The 24,137-nt window shown below is 37.8% G+C and overlaps 1 protein-coding gene across 1 annotated transcript in view; it reads left to right on the top strand.

The window, feature by feature from the left end:
• Window positions 1–6,860: 6,860 nt before the first annotated feature.
• Window positions 6,861–24,137, top strand: part of LOC140150524 (alpha-N-acetylgalactosaminide alpha-2,6-sialyltransferase 1-like) — a 37,797-nt gene continuing 20,520 nt past the window's right edge. Inside the window, exons 1-3 of the mRNA XM_072172554.1 lie at window positions 6,861–6,959; window positions 15,676–16,376; window positions 20,796–20,967. Coding sequence (XP_072028655.1) covers window positions 15,891–16,376; window positions 20,796–20,967 — 658 coding nt within the window. The 5' untranslated portion in view covers window positions 6,861–6,959; window positions 15,676–15,890. The remainder of the gene's footprint in view (window positions 6,960–15,675; window positions 16,377–20,795; window positions 20,968–24,137) is intronic.

Genomic DNA, 24,137 nt, shown 5'->3' with positions numbered 1-24,137 from the left:
TAAATTTCGTTCTCGAATGTTTCAATTTCACCATTAGACGTCTAATTTAAAGAAATAGGCAATCAATTTCGCCAAAGATGCACAGGGGACTGCGAAACGTTGTTAATCCTATTTTCAATTTCATGCATTGACAATCTAATTAGCGAAAAGGAATTCAATTTGAAATTATGCGCATTTTCAAGTATACTGACATATCTATTTCTATTTCTATACAAATACTCAGTAAAGTTGCCGAAGCAATATCACGCTGAGAAATAACATGGCACTGGATGAAAAACAAGTACTACACTACAAAGCTACAATCTTAAATTACCTCACTCTACACCCTTAGATCTACAAGTGCATTTTTGAAACCATTGATATTTTGAATATTGAGTATTGAAGTTGGCAATGAATTCCAGTCTAGAATGGTGCGTGGGTAAAACTGAATTTGTAAGCATTGCTTTTGGGTTCCATGACTCTGAACTTGGCCGGATGATATTGGCGGGTTTGGGATGCTGTCTGATTCTGAACATAATCCGGTATGGGAATGGCAATGAGGCCTTGTTTGATTTTAAACATAACGGTTAATCGTGATTCCAGTCTTCTTTGTTCAAATGTGGGCCATTCAAGTTGGTGCAGTATGTTTGTCATTGTACCTGGTAGCTCCTGGTGATTTTTTGTAATTTCTGGTAACAAACCTTGCGGCTCTACGTTGGACCATCTCGATTTTATGAGTATCCGATGCTGTATGGGGGTCCCAAACGGAGCACGCGTATTCAAGCAAGGGTCTGACCAGAGCAAAATACATCTGTTGTTTTACCGCTACTGGACATCTCCATAGATTTCTGCGGAGGAACCACAATGCTCGGTTTGCTTTTGCTGTGATATTATTTATGTGATGAGACCATTTCATATTGTATAGTTCAACTCCAAGATACGGATGGTGTGAAAAGGATTCCAGTTGATCAGATGCCATCTTGTAGGTATGCATAATCGGATTTTTCTTGGTAGTGACTCTTAAAGTTTTACATTTCTTTGTGTTGAAAGACATTTGCCACATGTTTGCCCACTCCACCAAGGTATTTAGGTCAGACTGAAGAGTATCGGTATCCATTGGTGACTTAATAACTCGGTAGAGTAGGCAATCATCAGCAAATAGTCTTATTTGTGTTTCACTGTGAATACTGTCGGCAATGTCGTTAATATATATTAAAAACATGAGTGGCCCCAATACTGTTCCCTGGGGAACTCCAGATTTTACATGAACTGGTTCAGATGTCTTCCCTTCAACGACGACCCGCTGGGTTCTTAACCAGCATTCTATCCAATCCAAGATGGGTCCTTTTATACCATAAAATTCCAATTTCCGGATCAGTCGTTGATGAGGGACAGTATCGAACGCTTTTTGAAAGTCGAGTATGAGTGTGTCTGTTTGTAGCCCACTGTCCAGGTTTCTAGTCAGATCTTCTACTGTTACTATGAGCTGAGATTCGAAGGAGTGTTGGGAGCGAAAACCGTGCTGAAAATTTGATAAAATGCTGTGTTTTTCAGGATGGTCCATTATGTGACGGAATAATATGTGTTCAAGTAATTTACTTGTAACAGATGTTAGCGAAACCGGTCTATAGTTGGCGGGATCACATTTGTTGCCTTTCTTGAATATGGCAGTGATATTCGCAGTGAGCCAGTCACGGGACAGTGTTCCTGTTTGGATTGACTGTGTGAAGATGTGCGTTATCACGGGTGCAAGTTCTTCGTTCAGATCTTTTAAGATTCGCGAGGGAACACCATCAGGGCCGCAGGCCTTTTTGGAATTTATCTCTTGAAGAAGATCTTTTACACCTTCAGTATCAATGATTATATCCCCAATTTCTGGGAAGGGATTGCCTTTCATTATAGGGAAATGAGACAAATCTTCATCTGTGAAAACACTACTATATTGACTACTCAAAGCTTCCGCTTTCCCTTTGCCATCAGAAAATTCCTTCCCATCAACTAACAGTGTTCCTACCCCACTGTTGTTCTGTCTCAATGCTTTTGTGTATTGCCAAAATCTTTTACCAACCTGTGGACAAGATGTACTTCCATTACTATCTTCTGTAAGAAGGCCCATTAGGTATTCATTCTTTGCATGTTGCAACTCTTTCTGAACAGTTTTCCTAAGATCTTTAAACTTTTCTCTGTTTTGGCTGGTTCTGTATAGGCCTATAGTTCAGATTTTCACACAATGGAATGGGTCTAATTAAACAGGTTGTGATGTGAAGGATATGTTTATAAGTTGACTGCAAAATATGCTTAGCTATTTAATTTCTGGATGTTGTTTTGACTGTCTTCATTCAGTTTTTATTCCTATACGATACATATTATACAATTAAAAATACGAAGATTTAAAAAAGACCTATCGTAAGAAGAAGTAGCATTAACTTAAAGGAGGATTTTCATTATATTTTTATAATTTATATGATTAACTAGACTGAGCTTGATTGAACTATGGGACATACATCACTTTATGGTTTCTGAACTAAACCGGGAAAAATGCTTTTAAATATTATAATTAGTTATAATTCATTTTCTTTTTTACTAGGCCTATGCATACGGCAATTTTAAACAGTACTTAAAATATGTTTTCCCTTCACATTTAATATAGCAACGTCCTTGTTTGAACAATGTTGACGATACATGTATCTAATGTTCAATATAAACACGATAAATAGCATTTTTATATTTGAACCATTGTAAAATATTTAAGAACTTCTGGATTTGATGCTGCACTTTTGCGAATTCGATTGAACATTTTTCCGTTTTGTTTCCGCATATATGAATTTGTATTTCCAAAGAGGCTCTGAATTCAAGGCCACGTGAATTTGGCTGCACAATTTGCGAAATTTGCTGCACAATGTGCGAAATTGGGTGCACTATTAAGAATTTTGAATGCGTATTAAATGAAATAGATTGCACATTTGCTCAACTGAAATCGAGAATGTAAGCGTTCATTCAATTTCGCGCGAAAAAGAATGACACTTATACTAAACTGAACGACCAAAGTTTGAAATTGGACGGGAAAACCTATAATAATAGTACACTTTGAAATCAAATGTTTTATTTTGTTTTTATTTCAGTGTCATTTTATTTTAATTTACCGTAATATAACTGTCGTTACATGCATCTGAAATTAGGTTTCTGGTACAAAGAGAAAGTTGTATTCCCTTAGAGGATTCCATATTAAAAACTCTGTAAAATAAAATCCAGGTTGCTTCTCTAGACCACCAACCTCAAAAATAAGTTTACTGGACCTCTGTCAGCATTGAGCATTTTGAGATATGGCGGGTCAAAGTTCACACAGAGCAAACCATACACTGTAAATCCAATTAGTGTTTAGGGTTTCTGTAACACTTTTAAAACACTGCAAGGTGTTTAATTTTGCATGTTTACAAAGTAAACACATGTGCATTTACTTTCTAAACAATATGAAAGTAGGGCCTAAACATGTTGAAATGTTTAGAATCTAAATACTTGAGAAGCAATATCCTTCAACTATAGGGGGCACAGTGTTATCGCCCCGATATCTTCATGGCAGAAATCGCCAATCCACAGCCAAGCATGGCCATTTTGTTCCGACCTGTTTAATACTTTTGAGACGCATGAGCCGAGGGGTATCCGACTAACAATAGCCTGGTAATTGACCTCTGTGTGTGTGTGTGAGTGAGCATGTATACCGGTACGCCATGAGGTCGTCTGCTTTTAGACTGCCTCAACGAGTGAGTGCAGCTAACCTACGCTGCGCTATAGTTCGGCACATATAAAAATCAGAATTTTTATCACTTTTTGAGTTCAAGACGCACGGTTCTTTATCAACACGCAAGCTAACGACTATCATATCCGTTCAACACATATATTCAAGTGCAAGGAACAAAATCTGGCTTCTTTAGAATAAATAAATTACGGGAGATATTCATCATTTTCTACCCCGGTATCCAAAGATTTAGACTATCGTCTGAATATCAAATAGTGCATATAAGGACATTCACGTGTATCGATCCCGGGTATTGATTTTAGTATCTGCTGTACCAAGTAATCATTAGCCAGGCGATGTCGGTGTGGGGGGGGGGGCTATAGGCCTACACCAAAACACCGTCATACTCACTGGCAGCCGAACTAGTAGGGTTTCTTTTACTTTACCTTGTTATTTCAGCTCAAAATGGACAGAAACAATTCCTGACAATTATTACTAGGCCTATAGTATTATTTCAGCATTTTGAGTAGGGTAACTTGGGGCAAATTGGGACACAGGGTAATTTGGGACACGGTGATTTCGGAAATCATATTTTGCCAAAAGAACTGATATAATGTCTATTTATTGAAACAAGAACTTCTGAGGGCCGTAACACATCAAAATAAATATTCGATTTTTTTTCATGTCTAAGCAGAGGTCACGACTTAAGGCTAAATCTGAATCAATGGCCCGGATTAGTGTTTCTTAAATTAAAAAATAACTTCTAAGCCAAATTTTCAATTAAATAAGACAAAATTTTTTACTATTTTCTCCGAAAATTAAAAGAAATGTTTTCTTTTTAGAAATGTGCCAAATTGGGGTAAAATGGGACGCCATTGATTTACTGTGTGCTAAGGGAGTGTTCATTAATACTTTGGTAGGGGGGCTGGTCTAACTCCAAATTTTCACTCAAAAACTTTTTTGACCCGCCCCCCTCGATGGACCGCTAAACTTTTTTGACCCCTCTTTTGACAGACAAAACTTTTTGACCCCCCCATTATTGAAAAACAAACATACTTAATAGTGTTGTTTCCAGTGGTGTGGTATCTGGGTCACATGTCATTGAGGGAGGCAAATGTTTGAAACATTCCCAGTGGGAAAATTGCGCATGAAATACAAGCACAAGGAAATTTTAATTTTTAATACTTAATTTAGATTTGTCCCAAATCAGGGTGTTTATCTGATTTTACATGGATAAATGAAATAGAGGATTTATTTGGAGGTTTATAGGCACATCAGCATAATTTGGATCCGTGGCTATTATGATAGTACAAATGCACGCGAACCGCGCAAAAAATTTGGCCAATTGAAGCTTGAATGGTCAAATATTGTTAAAATTAGAACTAATTTATGCAAAAAGCTAATATGAGATTAATTTGGTCACGCAAATGTACACAGGTATCAGTTTTGGCCCCCAAAGCATATTGGTACCTGGGCCTGTGCCCACTCTGCCCTATGGTAAATCTACCCATGGGCCTATGTGTATACCAAAATAATTTTGCAATGAGAAATAGTAAACTGAAGTGTGCAATTTACGTGCAAAGAAATCCAATTTATTTGCAATATTTTCTTGATTTAGTTGTATTTTGATCAGATTGGTATAAAATCATATTTTTGTCTACTTTGAAGAGATATAAAATGCTATGATAAAAAGTGCCAGTATTTCTTAGACCAACCCAGATGTTGCATGTTGCTGATCATCTTTAATGTTATATTAATTAATAGATATGTGTACACTAAGCAGGGTCTTAGGCAGGATTTGAAGGTTTGGGTGTGTAAATTCAAAAAACTGGGTGTGTAAGATTTGTGTACAAAGTATAGGCCGTGTGAGCAAAAACTGGGTGTGTATTTACAAATTTGGGTGTGTAAAACACTCCCTACACGGCTGGCTGCCTAAGCCCTTGACACTAACTGCCATCATTTTTTCAAACAAAAGCACTGAAAACCAAAACTTGCCCATGTTGAAAGTGATATAGAGCGTCTCAATGCGCGCTTCGCGCGCAAAAATTTTGGGTTTTGAAGAGGAAAACTTTTTTGGCCCCCCCTTTCCTACCACCTAAAACTTTTTGGTCCCCCTCTTTTAAGGTCCAAAACTTTTTGGCCCCCCCCTTTTTACCAGCCCCCCCACCAAAGTATTTCTGAACACTCCCTAACTCGCACTGTCCCATCTTGCCCCAACAAAAAAAAATCCCATAGTAGGCCTAAATCAATAGCGTCCCATTTTACCCAGCTGGACCATTTTACCCCAGCTTCTTTACAGCAACAATTTTGCATAGGGGGTAAAATGGGACGCCTTAATAAAATAAACAATGAAACCGGAGGCCGACGGGCACCATTTTTTGTGAAACGTATAAATCTACTGAACTCTTGGTGATATAGGCCTAGATCTGGTGTCCCATTTTTCCCCCTTAGGTGGACCAAATTGCCCCGTTTCCCCCTATAAAATAACAAATTAAAAATTTTAAGGACATCGTAGGCTCTACATTTGGGGGCTGACATATTCTTCGGGGGGGGGTGCAAATTTACAAAAAAAGTTGGCGGCAATTTTATTTGCAACTCCTCCCCACCACGCTATTTCGGCGGCAACAAAATTATGACCCCACCTTTAAAGCTTTACCCCCTAAACAGGCTAAAATTGTATTGAAATCGGTCTTTTTGAATAAAATAAACACACCATCTGTGGTCATCTTGTGACCTAGGCCTACATTTTGGTCATCAAAAATTGTATGACCCCCCATATTTTTCTTTCCAAAAATTTAATTATTTGGACCCCCGTATACCGGTATATTTGCCCCCCCTTCCGAAGAAAATGTCATCCCCCTAAAGGCTAATAGCCTAATGTGAGTTCCTGAGTTCTCTTAAAACATAATAAAAATAAATCTGACAAATCTCAGAAATTGAGGCGGGAGGAGACGAGAACCAAAACATTAATTTTATACGGCCTAAACCAGATTGACCCCTGAAATGTTGACCTGTTGTCAAAATACTAAAACATCAACCACATACGCAGTTCACAGTGTAAGGAACCTGGGAATCTACTTTAGGAACTGTGGATTTGTGGTTGAGACTATACAATCAATTAACTGGAAATGGCGTTTCGCGACGGTACACGGCCGAGTGAGAGCTGAGATTTTAGGGCAGGACTTTACAGCTTATTTCGAGGCTTACATACGAATATTTGGGCATTGATTGATTTGTGAGTGCGGTAGGTATTGATGTATAAGCTAAAATCAATTTACGTTTATGTTTTGTCAGTTAAAGACCATGATTTTTGAAAGCTAGATCAATTGAACTCTACACTCATGACACTAGCAATACCAATACCTAGTTCACCACGTAAACTTGTATGGCTCAAAATTCGGACCGCTTACTGATTTCTATGTTTTGAAATTTGTTGACGTTTTAATGATCCCCGATTTCCGGTCGATTATTTTATCTGTGTCACGTCACGGGAATGACGCTGGTGGGTACCAGCCAAACTTCAGAAAAAAAAAATCACAATCGCCGATAAACGATGTGATATATATCATGTATATGGGACTATACATGTACATAGTCATAGCATAGGATTACACAGAGATATTTCTTGCTAAAATTTGACCATTTCTAGGTAGCTTGGCCCTACTTTGTCTGCGTTATATGAAAAAGGACAGTAAGTAAATGTGCAACGCTTTTGATGTTTTGGGAGACTGGGAGGGATCAGAACAAAAAAATGATGGAGCCTATTCTTGACTGTGTAATATTCCTTCACCACATTGCCGTACGGGGACAGTCTTATACGATGGACAGATAGTATCAGTTTGTGAATGAGGACATCGTATAAGTTCCTTGTACTAGGTATGACTTACGGCCCATTTCACGGTTAGGCGCCACTTTTTGATTTTCAACGTATCTGGCCTGGTGTGTAAAAAATAATGGGGTTACAGAATTGACTGTTGGTGATTTTTCATTGTCTCTGTATAGCCTACCTCCACTAGCTTAATCGGCCTTTCTGCTTTTATCTTTCAGGGCGCACAGGGGGAAGAAGTGGTCAAAAACCACATTTTACTAGCAACCTAAAAACAGACATTTATTTTCCAATGCTGCCACTTTTAACTATGTTGAGCCTACCAGCTGCTTTTGTTGTTTTTATGTAATGAACAAGTTGCACTATACAGCCATACATGAACAAAGTAGTAGTTGTCAGTTTAACTAGCATGAGAACCATTTAAATTTCTGAATTCGGATGTGACATTTTCCGTTCACATCTATGTACCTTATTCAATGTGGAATAGATCGACTAATACTTTACATGAATGGCAAACTAGTGTGTTTTAGTAAAGTTCAGAGTCTTGTTACTATTTGTTGAACAAATTACACTTGTTGCTCTTAATACGTAGATACAGCGATATTTTGAATTTTTGCCAACAAATTCCGTTCACAATTTTGTCACATCCGATTAATTTTCCAAATAGTATAATTTATTAACAAATAAGTGGCAGAATTTGTTCTCCTTGATTTTTTTAATTTCCTAGCTATAAGCTATCTAATGACACCATTTAATGAAAACTCCTTCATCAACTTAGCTTGCAGATGTCATTTCAAAGTTTCCCTTGACATGTGTCACATCCATGGTACCTGTCACATCCAAAATAGTTTCTTCAAAGAACTAAGACAGGAATGGGACTAGGATGCCAGTTTGAAGTTATTTCATTACAGGTTTGTGGGGGATCAAAAGGCACAATAAGTTTGTAATTCAGCATGCCTTCTTTAATTGTGACAGGAGATTCAAAAGCTTCAATTTCCGCTCACATGTCACATCCTCAAAATTAGTAGTTTTTAGGCCAAAATACTTAAACAACATGATATTTGACTATCTAAAATAGGTTTATTATTTCATACATGTCACATATGATTATTTCATGGCTTTGTTGTTGTCTTTTAGGGGACAGTTTTGTATACAATTTACAGAAGCGGATGTGACATTTTCAATTGTGAACGGAATATTTCAGTATTATAAACATTTTGCTTGGCAAAAATATAAAGGGTCAGGAAAAACATTTTAGCATTGCTCAATTCAATAGAATCTATCAAAATATATGTGTTAGAAGTGCTTTAAAGCTTATATTTTGACAAGCAAACTGTTTATAATAATGAAATATTCTGTTCACAATTAAAAATGTCACATCCACCTCTATAAATTGTAAACAATGTTTTAAAATGAACACTAACACAGGTTTAATATGTTTCAATATATCCCATTTAATTTACTGAGTGTGTGAAAACTCTTTGAATCATTATTTTCTGAAACATACTCTGCTTTACAATGTGTGGTTTCCGTTCACATTGACATCTGTCACATCCAAAATTGCACAAACATAAGAATCTTGAATTTGACCTGTGCTTTCAAACTGGCTGATATTATTTGTGAACATTACCCATATTATGACCATCAAAGCTGTGAAATATCAGAGTCATTCATTGATTATTAAAATTGTTGAGTAAACCTTTTCATGTCAATTTCCTTTTTTACCACAAAATTACATGTAAGTGGCCATAAATTTGTCATTACACAACAAAATTTGCCCAAATTTGGTCAGAAGAGAGCCTATGACATACTTGTTTATTTTAAATATCTATTATATATGTATTGGACAGTAAAAGTATAAATATTCACTACTCAATATTTATCAAATTTGTTTAAAAATTACATAACATGAGATAATAAATTATAATTTTCTTCAAGAAGTAGAGAGATTTAAGCTGGGAAATGATATTTTTATGAAAATCTGGTCTTACGTGGAAAAGAAAACCCCAGTTAAATGAAATTTAATCCATTTTGAAAATTTAAAGTTTTTTTCACCAAAAGTGGCGCCTAACCGTGAAATGGGCCTTACCGTAAAATTTGTGTCAATTCAAAATTTTCAAGTACCGTAGTATATTTCACATGGAAATTGTTTTATTTGGAACTTAGGTGGTTATTTAACTTAAAAAATGAGGGGTCAACCATGTCTGTAGGACAAAAATTAGCAAAGTTATGGGCAAATGTTTTTTCCCAAATTCTGTGATCATCATTAATTTATAATGAATTACAAAAAAGCAAGTACGGTAATGCAGCATTTTTCAGCACGGCGATCCATTTTACACAAAAGCAATTTTATTTGAAAAAATCTTACTATCACTGTATGATAACTTTTGTATCAAGGTATACCAATTGACAGTTTTTGACTTTCTACGTAAAGTTTCTGGTATCCAAATTTCAAATTTTTGTACTTTCCTATGGGGCTTACACAGTTAAACCATTTCTGTGTGGTCACAAGTTGGGTGTTGAAGGAGCCTCTATGATAGGCAATGTGGGCATACCTAATCATGATATGTGCGCCACGTTTTTTAGGACTTTATAGCCTTCCGCGATTGCCGATTACATGATATAGACAAGAGCAACTTGTAACCAGTGATCTAGCGAACCTGTGCAGTATCGGGCTGCGATTCAATTGCGTGGTGCATGGGTTACGTGTATTTTTATCCACCCAAAATAAAAAAATCACCGTATAGATCCCTGCCTGTACTAGAACATACTCTTTGCATGGCTGTGCGTAGCCGTAGTAAACTGTTGTACGCAGATAACCTCGCTAATATGGACGCATAGTCATAGAGTAGCGTTGTACGCTCGTGTACATAGCATGATTAGTCGTGGAGTAAGTCAGTAACATATGAACAAGCGTAGTTGAATGTTCCATGAATACGATGTACACAAATTTAATAATTTTTCTATAGTAGGGAGTCTGGTGGATTTTTGAATTTTTTTATAAACCCCCAAAAAATGTGGTATCACTGTAAAGAGCATCAAAAAAGAAATGCAAGTGCAAAAATGAGCTCATGCAATAGGCGAAGAAATGGGGGAAGTTATGATTTTTTTTTAATTTTTCAAAATCCATTTTTTGTCTGTCATCCATTCCACAACTCAGGACCACAACAACACCAGTTGGTGACAAGTAAGATATTATAGGGGCCAGGGGTAGCATTAAGGCCCAAAAGTCAGGGGTTGTTTTCCCGTGTTTTTCACTCCCGAGCTTGCAGAAAATCCAAGGGTGAAAATTAAATCTCGGGGGGTTGAAAAATATTTTGCAGTGTAGTCAGGGGTAGGAGTAAGGTCCAAAAGTAGAGGGTCAGAGTTCACCCCGAGCTTGCACATATTCCCAATATAGAGGGTAAAAAATTGATATTTTTTAAATTTAGGGGGTCATTCACCCCTGATCGGGGTTAACGCTACCCCTGATAGGGGCAAGGACTACAACTATAATCAAATGCGCGAGCGCGACTACCACATGTTGCAAATTCGAGCTAACAACGCGTACGGCGCACAGTTCATTCATAAATTTCCACTCGGCAACAGCAGATTGCCTCAGCAACCAATCAAAGACAAGTGCATCCAACGCAGTAAATACGCGATGTAGACTTAAAATACGTGCTCGTCAAAGGTTTACTGAATTTGACTATATACTGCACTGGAAATTTTATTTCAGCACAGACAACAGTTGTGGAGTTACATGTACAGTCAAAAATGAGGGAAAACCAATATTTGATCAATAAATCAATAACTACTTGCCTTGAGTTGCCGAATTTTCAGTGCAGCAGTTGTAGTCCTTGCCCCTATAATATACATCACCAATGTGCTATAATTTTTGAGAAAAATGCAAAATAGGCACAAAATTGGCCAGGGGTGTAGTACCCCCTTAAGCTGCAAGATTTTTTATTTTCGTGATTTCTATGACGGGGAAAATTGTTCAGGCGCGTGAAAGTCGATTTCGAGTTTATCGTCCCATGCCCGTGTTACTTTTTGGAAACCAAAAATACCCGCGTCAAATTTTCAAAAATGCCAAAATAATTCATTATTTTCAAAGTATCAGTGTTTTCACCAGTTTTAGCAATTGGAAAAATATATTTATGTTTGTAAAACATGTAAATTCATAACTTGGAAGCAAAATCAGGCTCTTTTCTAACTTTTCTAGTCCCTACCTTTCGTGAAAATTTCTTTGTTGCATTCATTTCCATTTTGCTTTAAATCAACACGCATTTTAGGTCAATAATGAAATCTGATGAAATAATGAAAAATGAAAAAATCACCTCACCAACCTGGAAAAAAAGTGACGATAAACTCAGAATTGATTTTCGTGGGCCATATGGGTAAGTTACTTTTGGTCATTTTCACACATAAACAGATAGGAATTGGATTTTCAGCGTTTCACCGGACTCCCTACCAACTACTACCGGTACCATTAGTTTTGGACGGTCGCGACAGGCCTTTTATTTATACCCGGCTCCATAGTACAATAGTACATTTGATGTACATACTAAAACGAGACCAAGTCAATTCTGAGTTCAAGAACACCATCATCCTGCATGCATGGCCCTTTTAGCCTACGTCTCGTATCCCACCACTATCGATCGCTCAAGCGGCCTCTCGGGCATAAACAACCGTTTAATGAACCCCTAATTTATGCCCAGTTTAGTCATGAAAATATATGAATGAACCCGGTTCATACATGCCAGAACATTTTGTGATTCTTATTTCATCAAAATAATAACAAAAAACTACCATGGCAGTAACATTGTTAAAAAACTCGATTTTCCTTCATTTTCCCTACCCGGCGAACTCGCATCCGGGAGTGACACCGGGCATAAAGGCTGTTTATGCCCGGCTCTCGACAAATCATGCGCGCTGTTACATAGCGTGTACATATGAACATGAATTCACTCTTCTTTTCAGTTTTGCAATCCTACACTCACCAGTTGAGTTGGGATATGACATTGACAGCTCATTATGAAAGTAGCGAGTCCAGTGAAATGGCGATTTTGTAATTTGTATCTGTTACTGTGTTCTGGTTCTGGTTCTGGTAAGCCGACGTTGTGCATGGTGCATTAAAGTCAACTTGACAAGTGAACTCGCATGGAGATGTGCAGAAAAAAAAATTGTTTAATGTAAAGTCCCAAGATCTAGCGTTGGGCGATATTGCACCCTGCAATATATCGCGATATTAAATCCTTATCGCGATGACAATATGTAGAAAAAGTGACAGGCGATATACTTATACTTGGGTCTCCCATCCAGCTTCTGTACAGCCAACTTAATTTTCATTGAGGGCAGCAGTCTAATTGGTCTCCCATCCAGCGTCTGTCCACAGCCAACTGTTCGTGCACAATATAAATGGCGGCGTTTGTGGTGAAATCTCGGAAGTACTGTAGATTGCACAAGCAAATATGGCATGTGTACTGGTTTTAATTTAACGTTTTGGATATAAAGAAGCTGTTTTGAACGATGGCAGTGGATTGAATAAGTATGTTTTGTACAGGTCTGTTTAATTGTATTCTTGTTCAAGTTGTTGTTTCACTGATTGCCGGGCCGTTTTGCACCCGTATAACAGTGAACTTCTGATCATGCATGTACCATGGATAAAAATATCGTCAGATGGCGATATCGTGATATGTTTTTGGCCGCAATATGCGAAAGACTGACGATGCCCAAGCCTACCAATTTCAACATCACTACAATGGCTGCGCAGTGATGTCTTGAAGCCCTGCAATGTTTTTGCTTCCACTACTTGGGCAGGAAGTTTGTTCCATAGATCAATTGATGCAGAGGAAAATGAATACTTTAATACGCATCAATCCTGGTTGCTGGCTTGATGTATTCTGGCTATGTGGTCCTAGACTTTGGGTTTGGTGTGAGGTATTTACTCCTGCAAATTAACATGTAGAAACTACCTCCTGAAATCTTACCATTTACATACATGTGCATGTATGAACCTTCTGCAACTCAAAATACAGATTGGATTCATTTCCTAAGAGAAAAAATAATAATCTCAACATACATGTCCAATTTGGGAAAGAATACAATGCTGAAAAGTGTGAAATTATGATCCCAAGTTGGTGCTCCACAGAGCAATTTTCCGCTGACCAAGTGACTTGGATGACGCCATTTTTTTGTCTGCTATAGTATGGGGCTATGGGCTCTCGTTTTAACTTGTATTCTCGCCCAACTCATGAATATTTATTATTTTACGTTATCAACTGAAGCAAAATTTTGCGATTTTTTTCCAGTAATACCACACAAGACATCATTTGATCTCAAATTTTTTTTCAAAATTCCCATTTCTTGTAGCGCGAATTTCGGTAAGTTTTACTACATTTTTAACATCAAAATTATGTAAATTACTCATAAAATATTAAGATTGCATTTGTGTTCAGGTGATGAAACTTTGGTGTGTTTTTAAGACAGTTTTGTAAAGCTTACTGGCAGTTTCATCCGCGGATTTGTGCAGTAGCCACACTATGACATGCTTACTGTGTTATTGATTGAATGCTGCATGTTTCCAACATTTTATATACCAGAAGTTGACAGACAGAAATGTGTCATCGTCAAAAGGGAAAATGGGCTTAACTCACTTGGTCTATTGAGCTGGGGTTTTCACCATTCTCTTTCTTTTTGGATGCTCTTTCCAGGGATACCAAATTTGTTGGGGTTAGTTGAAGAAATCCAAAATCCTCCAGACTCGCCATTCGCCAATGAAAGTAATATAAAGCTAAGGAAGCCACCATTACCCTGCCACCGCGTAGGCCTGGAACACTACCGCGATTTATACCGGCTGTATCGCATCCGTGCCACGCGTTCAAGCAAGAAAATTTCCTGTAAAATAGTCTCTTGCTGCATCCACGGTTAGACTATTTCAAGTCTGCTATAAAGGAATTTTTACAATTGTTGATCAGCTATTTTAATAATATTTTTAGCCCATCCATGAATTTAATTTATCAAATACCTGAAATCGACCATGAACCCCGCGATCCCAGCCAAGAATACAAGAAAATACTCTTTCAAAACCTAAATTTACATGCCCTACACGTAACTTAGTCTTGGCGACAGTCTATTCAGATATCGTTGTCAAGCTCGAGGTGATTGACCCCCGGTGATTGACAATTGGGAACGTGATGCTGATCGCATAGTCGTGGTGCTGGGCGCGTTCAGGGGGTGCTGGCGGCCAGCCCCCCTGAAACCCAAGATAGCGCCTCCATGCATGTACCGGGGTGCTGTCGTGGAAACCAAAACAACAACGAGTGCTAAATCGAACGGGGAAGAAAAGTCGGCACGCATTAAGCGAAAATTACTGTCACGGGCCTGTTGGAATATGGTACTCAAAAGCTTCAAATGTCATTCCTCACAACAACATAAATTTGAAATCCTAGTATTACCCTGAGGTATTACCCATTATCGAAAATTTTGTTCGATTTATGCCAACAAAAAGTAATTTTTTTCTTCAACTGCTGTATTCTCTCGGTCGGGGCTGTTCTATCTACATGTACATGTATTGTATCCACTTCTCACATCTGTCAAACAAAGTGGACTCCCTCGCAAAATACTATTGGTTTGTACAGGGGCTTTCAGTTTGAAACAAGTCAATTTTCTCAGCACAGAATATACCAATTTCCCTTGTCTTTGGTAATTATTTAAATTTACGTTGATTTACCTAATCAAGAAATCAAACTTCCGGAATTGTTTCATCAAGAGGTATTTATTTTATGGCATGTTTTGTGACATGCTCTTTTAGAGAGTCAGGTCCCCTAATTTTGGACTGCACAGCTTCAAAAGACCCTGAATTTTACCAAAAGTGTGTGCTGAAAGACCCTTTGCGACCTCCAAGTTGCACATTCCTCTCACTTGTAATCACTGGGTGTTTTTCCAAGGTGATTTTCAATCAGAAAGCCAAGAAAGACCCTTGAGTTTGACAGTTTGCAGCTCTAAAAGACCCCTTTTTACCTATAGCCGTCAGCTCCCAAAGACCCATCATTTAGAGTTCCACAGGGTACATATACCCACCATAACATATTATGATGAACCCCTGGCATTCAAAGTTTATTTCTAATTCTATTTGCATTGTATTTTCTAGCATCAAGACTGGTGCTGCATGATCGACTGACAGTAGTTTTCATCAAGTTGCAGAATAATGGTGGACTAAGATGATATCGACCTACATGTAGGCCTATGATCACAACAACAGCTGTTTATATCAGATGTTGTATGATTATTGTGGACACAGATCTTGGGTGTATGCCGTGCAGTCGTGACCCCCCTGGGTCGTGACCTCCACCACCACCACCGAACATGCTGGGGAGAATCCTACGCCACAGGCCAGTCCAGCTGGCCCTCATCGTAGGCTTAGGAGTCTACGCCTTTCTAACAGTGGCAGGTTTGCTACTAAGACACAGGAACCAGTTGGTTCCGGCAGAGCCTTTGAGATCAGAACAGAGAGCGAGAGACCTCAATCAGTGGTACCATAAACAAGATCAGTTAGGACAAGGAGAGAAATTAGACGAGATCTTGCAAATGTTGAAAAGGATAAAACCGGACGGTCAGGACAACTCCCTACAAGTTGGTGCAGCAAATGCCGACGCTGATCAGTTTTCAATGAGCTTCTTACAGCAGGGAAGCAACAATAGGACGTTTGTAAACGTGTTGGCAAATTCCGCCAAGAGAAATCTTGTCGATTTGAAAACGGTTTTGGAGGAACCAAAGACTAAACCAATTCCACCGAAAAAGGTTCCACTAGAGCAAATGGAGTATATGCATGAACCTCATTTCAGTCAGTCGGTATGTACAAGTTAATATACTTTTTTTTTTTCTTGTTGTGTATGCACAGTGCAGGTCCACCAGAGGGTGTCCTTTACACTGTGGAAAATAAATTGTTTGAAAGACTCGCTGACCAAAAATATTTTGAAGCCTCTGGGAGAAGAAAAAAATCAGTAGAGATTCTACATGTATTTATTAAGTGTAGATATTACAAAAATCTATGCATTTTCACATCTACATGAATATAAAACTGCAATTTCTGAGCGAAATTGACATCCGTAACAATCATATCATTCATATGTCGACTGATGGTAGCATCCATCACGGCTGTTTGATGTACGTAGAATTGGCTTCATTATTAACTAAATGCAAACTATAGATGGCGCTATTTATCATAAATCATATTTCTTTATTTGCAAGGGTTAGGTGATTAATACCGCCATTAAAACAGCTGGAATAGGTAAAACAAGCAACAAGGAAATTTTATAAACATATTTTATCAAACAATAAAAGGAATTATTTGTATTAAAAGCTTGAAAGGGTAATTTCCAGTAACTAAATAGCGCCACCAATTTTGTCATTAATAGATACATTTTATTATCAGAAAAAGCTTTAAAAAAACTATAAAAGTAAATAATTTTGTAAAAGAGGGGAGATTAAAGTTTAAAACGACTCAAAAGCATCTGTATACATTAGCACGATATCACTTTTAGCTGTTTAAGCCTAAAATTTGGTTATACATGATGTTTTGTTTGAAAAACTAATAAATGGTCCCATCGAACACCCGTGCCATGTAACAGGTACCGACATACAGACTGCAAAAGAATTTAGGTGTCAAAATTAAAACCAGCAGCCAATGCCTGTACCCTTAAGCTCTGCTTTAAGACCTCATTTGTTGACATCGGTTGAGAAATAAAAGAAACGGAAAACCCAAGGAAGGAACAGAATCAAAAATTGCACTTCTTCTTGTAGAGTACTGTCCAACATCCCTTTGCGGAATCAAGCGGTCAGGGTGTTGCGCATGCAGATGGTATTTTAGTTGTTCTGGTTGGTTGCTTTGCTTTGGTATTGTTCAACTGCATTTTTAAATTGGTTAGCAGGGACGGATTTAAGCAGTGGCCCGGTGGCCCGGGGCCAGTTGATATTGCCTCGGCCAGTAAACTTCCAACAATACTGGCCCGGCGGGCCACTAGATTTTTGATCCTGTTATAACTCATATGAGGCAAGATATAATCAGCAATGGACACAATTGGACACAGTTTCTGCCCGTTTTTTTCGGCGATGTACCTACATACTATTTCCAAGCTCTTTTATGTTCTATCTGATGATGCTGGCGATATCGCAAATACCGCATACTTGAACCTTTTCTTTTGTGAACTTTTGGAACTATAGATTTATTAATTAAGGAAGGACTGACTGAACTTGTGTTAGAGACTAGTCTCTCTATATTGAGTACGCTCAGTACAAAACAATTAAAAATGTTCAGGTTTGCTTGAATTAAAGTGGCACCATAGATCCTGGAAACAGATTTTTAGGGTCCATGGTGGCATAGAATAAAATAATGTTAACAAACAAGTACAGGGGTGTGATTGGTGCTTTTTGAAAAAAAACCCAAGGCAATGAAATTGCGAAGCGGAGCGAGCGAAGCGAGCGGTGCTCTCGCCTGTTGCGGCCGGGGGTCCAGGGGCCCGCTTAAGGGCCCCTGGTTGAAAACCCCAAGGCAATGAAATTGCGAAGCGGAGGAAGCGGAGCTCTCGCCTGTTGCGGCCGGGGGTCCAGGGGCCCGCTTAAGGGCCCCTGGGCCAGAGGGGTTTTACACACTTGAGCACCACTGGAGATGCAATTTCATGGGTAAAATACAAAAATGAGAAACTGCTAAAATACTTCACTTTATAGTATAAAAACATTTATTATCTGTGAATACATACTTCCAGTATCATATCATTCACATACACATGAGAAATTGCATCACCATTTTTGCACAGTACAGTGTGTCTATAAATCATCCAGTCAGGGTTCTAAGGAATTTTCATTTTAAAATTGGAGATTTTCTGATACCTGGAAACTGAAAATTCGAAATGTGACATCTCTGTTAAGCATTAAGCTCTTGGTCCAGGGCCAAAAAAAAAAAAAAAAAAAAAAAAAAAAAAAAAAAAAATTTTTTTTTTTTTTTTGAAAATCCGGATTTTTTTAATCCCAAAAATCCGAAATCCGGAAAATCACACCCCTGCAAGTAACATGTGTCAAGTTTGGTAACTGGTAGTCTCTAACTTTCAAAGTTGCATTGGAACGCAGGTACGTCCGTAACCAGGATTTTTAAAAAGTGGACTTTCGCTCAAAATTTGGACCTTTTTGACCGACAAGGATTGAAAACCCCTATTTTTTTTTGCTTGCTACGCTCGTGAATGGGACTTTTTGGCTCAAAATAGGGGACTTTTTTTTGTCATTTGACGAGGTGGTGTTCACCACCTGCCCCCTGGTTACGGGCATGGGAACATGCTTCTTTATTTGCACTTTTTGCAGTAGAACATATTGAAAAAGTTGGGCCAGTAAATTTATTGCAGGGCCAGTAGATTTGCAGTTTCACTGGCCCGGAGGGCCAGTAGAAAACTGAAACCTAAGTCTGTCCCTGTTGGTTAGGGTCTGTTATTGAGACAAGTGCTTCAGGTAATAATGAGTTCCAGAAGGACAATATTTTAACAGTCCTTTGATGCTGACAGTGGAGTATATATGATCTGGAGTTGAAGTGCCGTGAGGATCGTTGGGTAAGCTGAAGGAGGGTTCCAACTGGTAGGGATAGGTGACAGTGGATTGCCTTGTGGAGAATGGTGAGACGCCTTGATTGTCTTCTTGACGCTTATGACGTTAATTTAAATTAATTAATTAAAGATTTCTTCTATGCAAGTCCAATTGAAACACTTACTGTATGGGACGTTTCAAGAGCTAAGGTCTGCTCTTTTCATCAGCCAGATGATGCACTGATCTGCTTGGGCTGCCAGTTGACTTCTTGTGGGTATTCAATACCAACAAGAAGTCAACTGGCAACCCAAGCAGATCAGTCCTGATGAACTTAATCAAGAATTTAAATTAATGTTCTAATCAACGGAAAGCACAGCTAGTTCTCTTGTCCGAGAATGCATTGTATCAAATTCAATGGAGCACACTGCAACTTAGGCCCCCCCAAAAAAGGTTTGTCTCAAAGCTTGCGCGATTTGACAAAAAAAAAAAAAGAAATGCGGAAATTTTTTTTATTTCCAAAAAAAATTTTTTTATAGTTTCTTCCAGATAATTATTGGCGAAATTCAGACTTTTTTCTCAAAATACCATGAAATAAGTCGGGAATAAAAAAAAAAAATCGCATTTCGCATTTGTTTTAAATTTCTCGTGAGCTTTGAGACAACCTTTTTTTTTGGCCTTTTATGATTTTGCATCTTCCTTAGGATTTTGGATCATCGTGTCTTTATTTCTTGACCGATTTCAAGAAATGAGGTCTTAAATCCGAGCTAAAAAATGCAGCTATTGGCTGCTGGTTCTAACTATTACTATATAATCTGTCTTTGCTTAGGATGTATGTACTTGTCATACTGGAGTGAAATTAATTAGTACCTTGATTCTTTTGCGGTCTGACTAACACCCTTTGGCACACTCAAATCAAATCAAGACCACCCTCCAGCTTGTACATGTATGTATGTTATAAATGTCAGGCCTTGCCGTCTAGATTTTAAAGGCGAGTGGTCAATCGCTCGCTAGCATGAGGGCTAGGCGAGCGGTTGAACCACTCTCCGTGGTCGAATCACTCTCTAGGAATGAAAGACTAATTCATACCAATATGAAACACTTTACGCACCGTTAATTACAACAAATTCAATACATTGAAAGTGTTGAAACTTGAATGTAAATTGGAAGTTCAATTTTGGGTGATTTGCAGCGAGCGAAATTTAGTGTCTATGGCGAGTGGAAAATCGCTCGCTAGAAATTGAGTTTGGGCGAGCGGTGGCGAGCGAGAGTGATCGCTCGCCTCAAACGGCAAGGCCTGAATGTACAGCTTATGTTTGTTCGGTTTATATAAGGCAGAAAAAATAAGACTCGTAACACCATGTATTGATGTAGAATGACATGCACGCTGTTGGCCGCAGTGCTTACGCTAGTTGTGTAATGTGTGATTGGCGCACACTTATCAATGTGAAATTACGCGAGCGTGAGTTGGGACTTTATTGATGCACGCAGTAACAAAAACCCGAATAATATCCACGTTATACATGTATAAGCCGAACAAACTTTAGATTACATGCATATTAAAAACCTCATTCTGTGTGTCTGTAATGTGTACACATTTTAAAAATGTAAAGTTGAAACTTCAGAAAAGTATGTTCAGGGAACAAGAAACATTGATATCAGAGATTTAACCCAACTCTATATTAAACAATTTTTTTCCCACAGCAATGTCCAAAGACTTTATCCTCCATCTCCAAGTATTCCAAGTGGTTCCGTGAACACTATCGTCCCGGAGTGAAGGTCTTCACAGACGATAGCGACATCAACAATTTTGATAATTACTACAAATTAGCACATTACACCTTGCCTTTTGGGTTCATGCGGGAAAATAGAACATGTAAGTATTCGTATGTCAATCAAGCGTTTTGGTCATTCATGAAATTGTTCGTAAAGAAACCGACATTGTCAAAGAGTTACTGCGCATGCCCAAACAGTCAAATGTATATGTAGGCATTTATGATCAGAGCTTCAGTGAAGAAATACTTCAGTAAGTTCAGTCTCGGTTTCTTAGCAAAGAATTTTGGGAATTTGTACCCAAATGGTCAGTCACATACGAGACTGGTGGACCATAGAAAAAGGAATCAATGAGAACGGCTGCAGTCATATACCAACCGAATGCGACTTTACTGCGTTGGACATGTACACGCAGGTTAGTGCTGCGCCACGTGTCGCATCACGCAACGACACAATATTCACAATATTTTGCATTTGCGCATTCTTGACTGATATTTCCCACCTTCAGCTGTCTTGAGCCATGTGACTTTTTTGAGTTGGAAAGAGTGAAATAATGATTTTAAATAAAAAATTTGAGAAAATATTAACAAGTTGTATTTTATCAGTTTCAAGTAAAAGAATACATCTTAAGTAGTGCTCACAAATAAATCTCAAATTTGAGCGTGGACAATTCCTTATTCGGCCATTAAGTATTTTATTTCCTACCTAGCTAAAATGTATGAAATTCAAATTTGACTTGATTTAAAGGCCTACAGTTTGTATTCAGTGATTTGCACATCAGGAGGGTCGTAAAAATCATCAGAAGTCAAATTTTGGCACCTTTGTAAACCTCATAGATGTGCTAACATAGCCTGCTAGTGGTTAAAGTGAAAGCCATGTATTATTAGACAAAATAAGACATTTTTCATGAATCTGTAATAATTTTCTCTTAAAATTAGTTACCATATTTCGACAAATAAACGCCCCCGGGGCGTTACATTTTCCCAAAGGGGGGTCGTTTATTCAAGGTCAATTTAAAACGATAATTCCCGTTAAAATCATTAGGTAAACTTAAAACTCACGCTAAAATGATGAACTAGAAACACTGACTTCTGGTTCACTTCCGGGTTTCCAATCCAGATTTTCGCCAATTATTGACGCTATTATCAACCATGTGGGCAACTTGGTAAGCTTATAATTACTACACAAGATAGCGTGGAAATATCGGCATTTTTTAAACATCTTGGTTGAAAAAAGTGGTTGGGGGGCGCTTATTTGAGGGGGGGCAACTATTTGACGAAATACGGTAGGTATTTGAAATTTCAACTTTGTCATGCAGTACTGCTGTTTTCCTCAATTTGTCAAATTTTTCATTTTAAAAACACCTGACAATTTTAATGACTTATCCTTCACTTAGGAAATTTATACACAATTTTAATTTTTATACACTTTTGCTGGATCACTGCAATGATATTGAAACTCAATGTTACATGTATACAGGAAGCAATTTTGAAACCATTATGTGTACATTACATGTAGTGTGTATATATACAGTGATAAGTAGTTATTATTAGATCCAATATTTAGACCCGCTTTATATCATGCCAGAATTAAGAGTACAAATTGGTGTGTGTACCGGATGGGTGGGGTGCGTAGGTGGGTTTTTGTAAACACCTGTAAATGAGAAATCAATATCTAACAGTAGACTCATCACAGTTACTGCTGCCGCGCTGCGGATATCCACGGTTCCTAGACAGGAATGCATTATAAACCACAACCACGATTTAGTGTATGGGGGAGGGAGGGGATTGTGCCTGTAATATTGATTCTTTGTAAACCTTTACTGGACAGTATTGAGCATGAAAATGCATTATAAACCAAAACTGCAGTCTGGCTACATGTATATGGTGGAAGGTGGAACTCAAGGTAGGGATGGGTTATTCCGTTTATTTTCCTACACGTTTAACGCATCAGTGATGCGTGCGTTTAACGTATTAACATGTATTGGTCCAGCCCGTCAGGCGGCAAGATTTCATGAATATACTATAGGTGCGGTGCACCTCACAAAAGTGGGATTTCTAACAGATTATGTTAGTCCCAATGGCGCCTTACATAAGGTGAAATTTGCAAAGTCAACTGCCCAATCATGTATTAGTGTTAAATAATGAATGTTTTGAGCAAGTTTCATGTAAATTATGAAGGTCGTCTTTGTTACTTTCAACTGTTGATTAGCATTGAAGAAATAGAATTTCCATGTTTACCACAATTTGCTAAATGTTTAACGGATCATGCGTGCGGATCATGCGTGCGTTTAACGGTACATGCGTTTAACGTTCCCAAGCCTAGTGGGAGCCTGGGGTAATTCTTTATAGGAATTTCCCACAATTTTTTCTTCATTTGTTGATACTATTTATCTAATTTGAGTGACATGTGTGCTTATGTCAACTGGTCACAAACTTATTCCAACTAGTTCATTCAATCAAAGTACATGTAGTTATTTATATGCAAGGTATAATTTGTGTGAAAAACAAATTCACATCCGGAATCCGGATTTGTATAGCAAAGTGCTGAAATTAATATCAAATGAAAATAACACTTGACCTGATAGCAATTTTCTATGTAACATCATAAGCTATGTTAATTCATGTTTAATATTTCTAAATTATTTAAATTAAAGGCCCATTCAGTGATTTGTCCAACTGGACAATCGTAAAAGTAATCAAAATTCAGATTTTGGTACCTTTGTCATTGTCTATAGATACATGTGCTAACATTGCCTACCTAGTGGATCAACTGAAAGCCGTGTATTTGAGACAAAATAAGGCATTACTTGGCATCTGTAATACTGTCAGTATATAAATCAGCTACATGTATTTGAATGGGGCTTCAACTTCATCAATTCTGCTGTTTTCTTCATTTTTTTGCCAAATATTTCATTTCAAAAATATCAAATGACAATGTGAATGACTTACACTTCACTTTTAAGCAATTTTTACACTTTTGCTGGGATCACTGAATGGGTGTCTAAGTAAATCCTATCAATATTTCATTAAAAAAAAATTTATGATATTTGTATAGCACAGAGACAATGTTGTATTCAGAATATATAATATACAAAAACATTGCTTAGCCTGAAATATGAAGCATTTGCGATATGCTACAAAAAAACATGTAGGTTTACTACATGCTCTTTATTTCAAAAACCAACTTAAATAAACCCTATCAATCTTTCATGACCATAGAGACTTTAGAAACTTCATTTTCTGACTCTCATTTTCACCTGCCTGGAGATCC

Source organism: Amphiura filiformis, chromosome 4 (assembly GCF_039555335.1).
Source record: "Amphiura filiformis chromosome 4, Afil_fr2py, whole genome shotgun sequence".
Lineage (NCBI taxonomy): Eukaryota > Metazoa > Echinodermata > Ophiuroidea > Amphilepidida > Amphiuridae > Amphiura > Amphiura filiformis.
The sequence above is the reverse complement of the archived record's forward strand: the minus strand, read 5'-3'. Positions and strand labels throughout refer to the sequence as shown.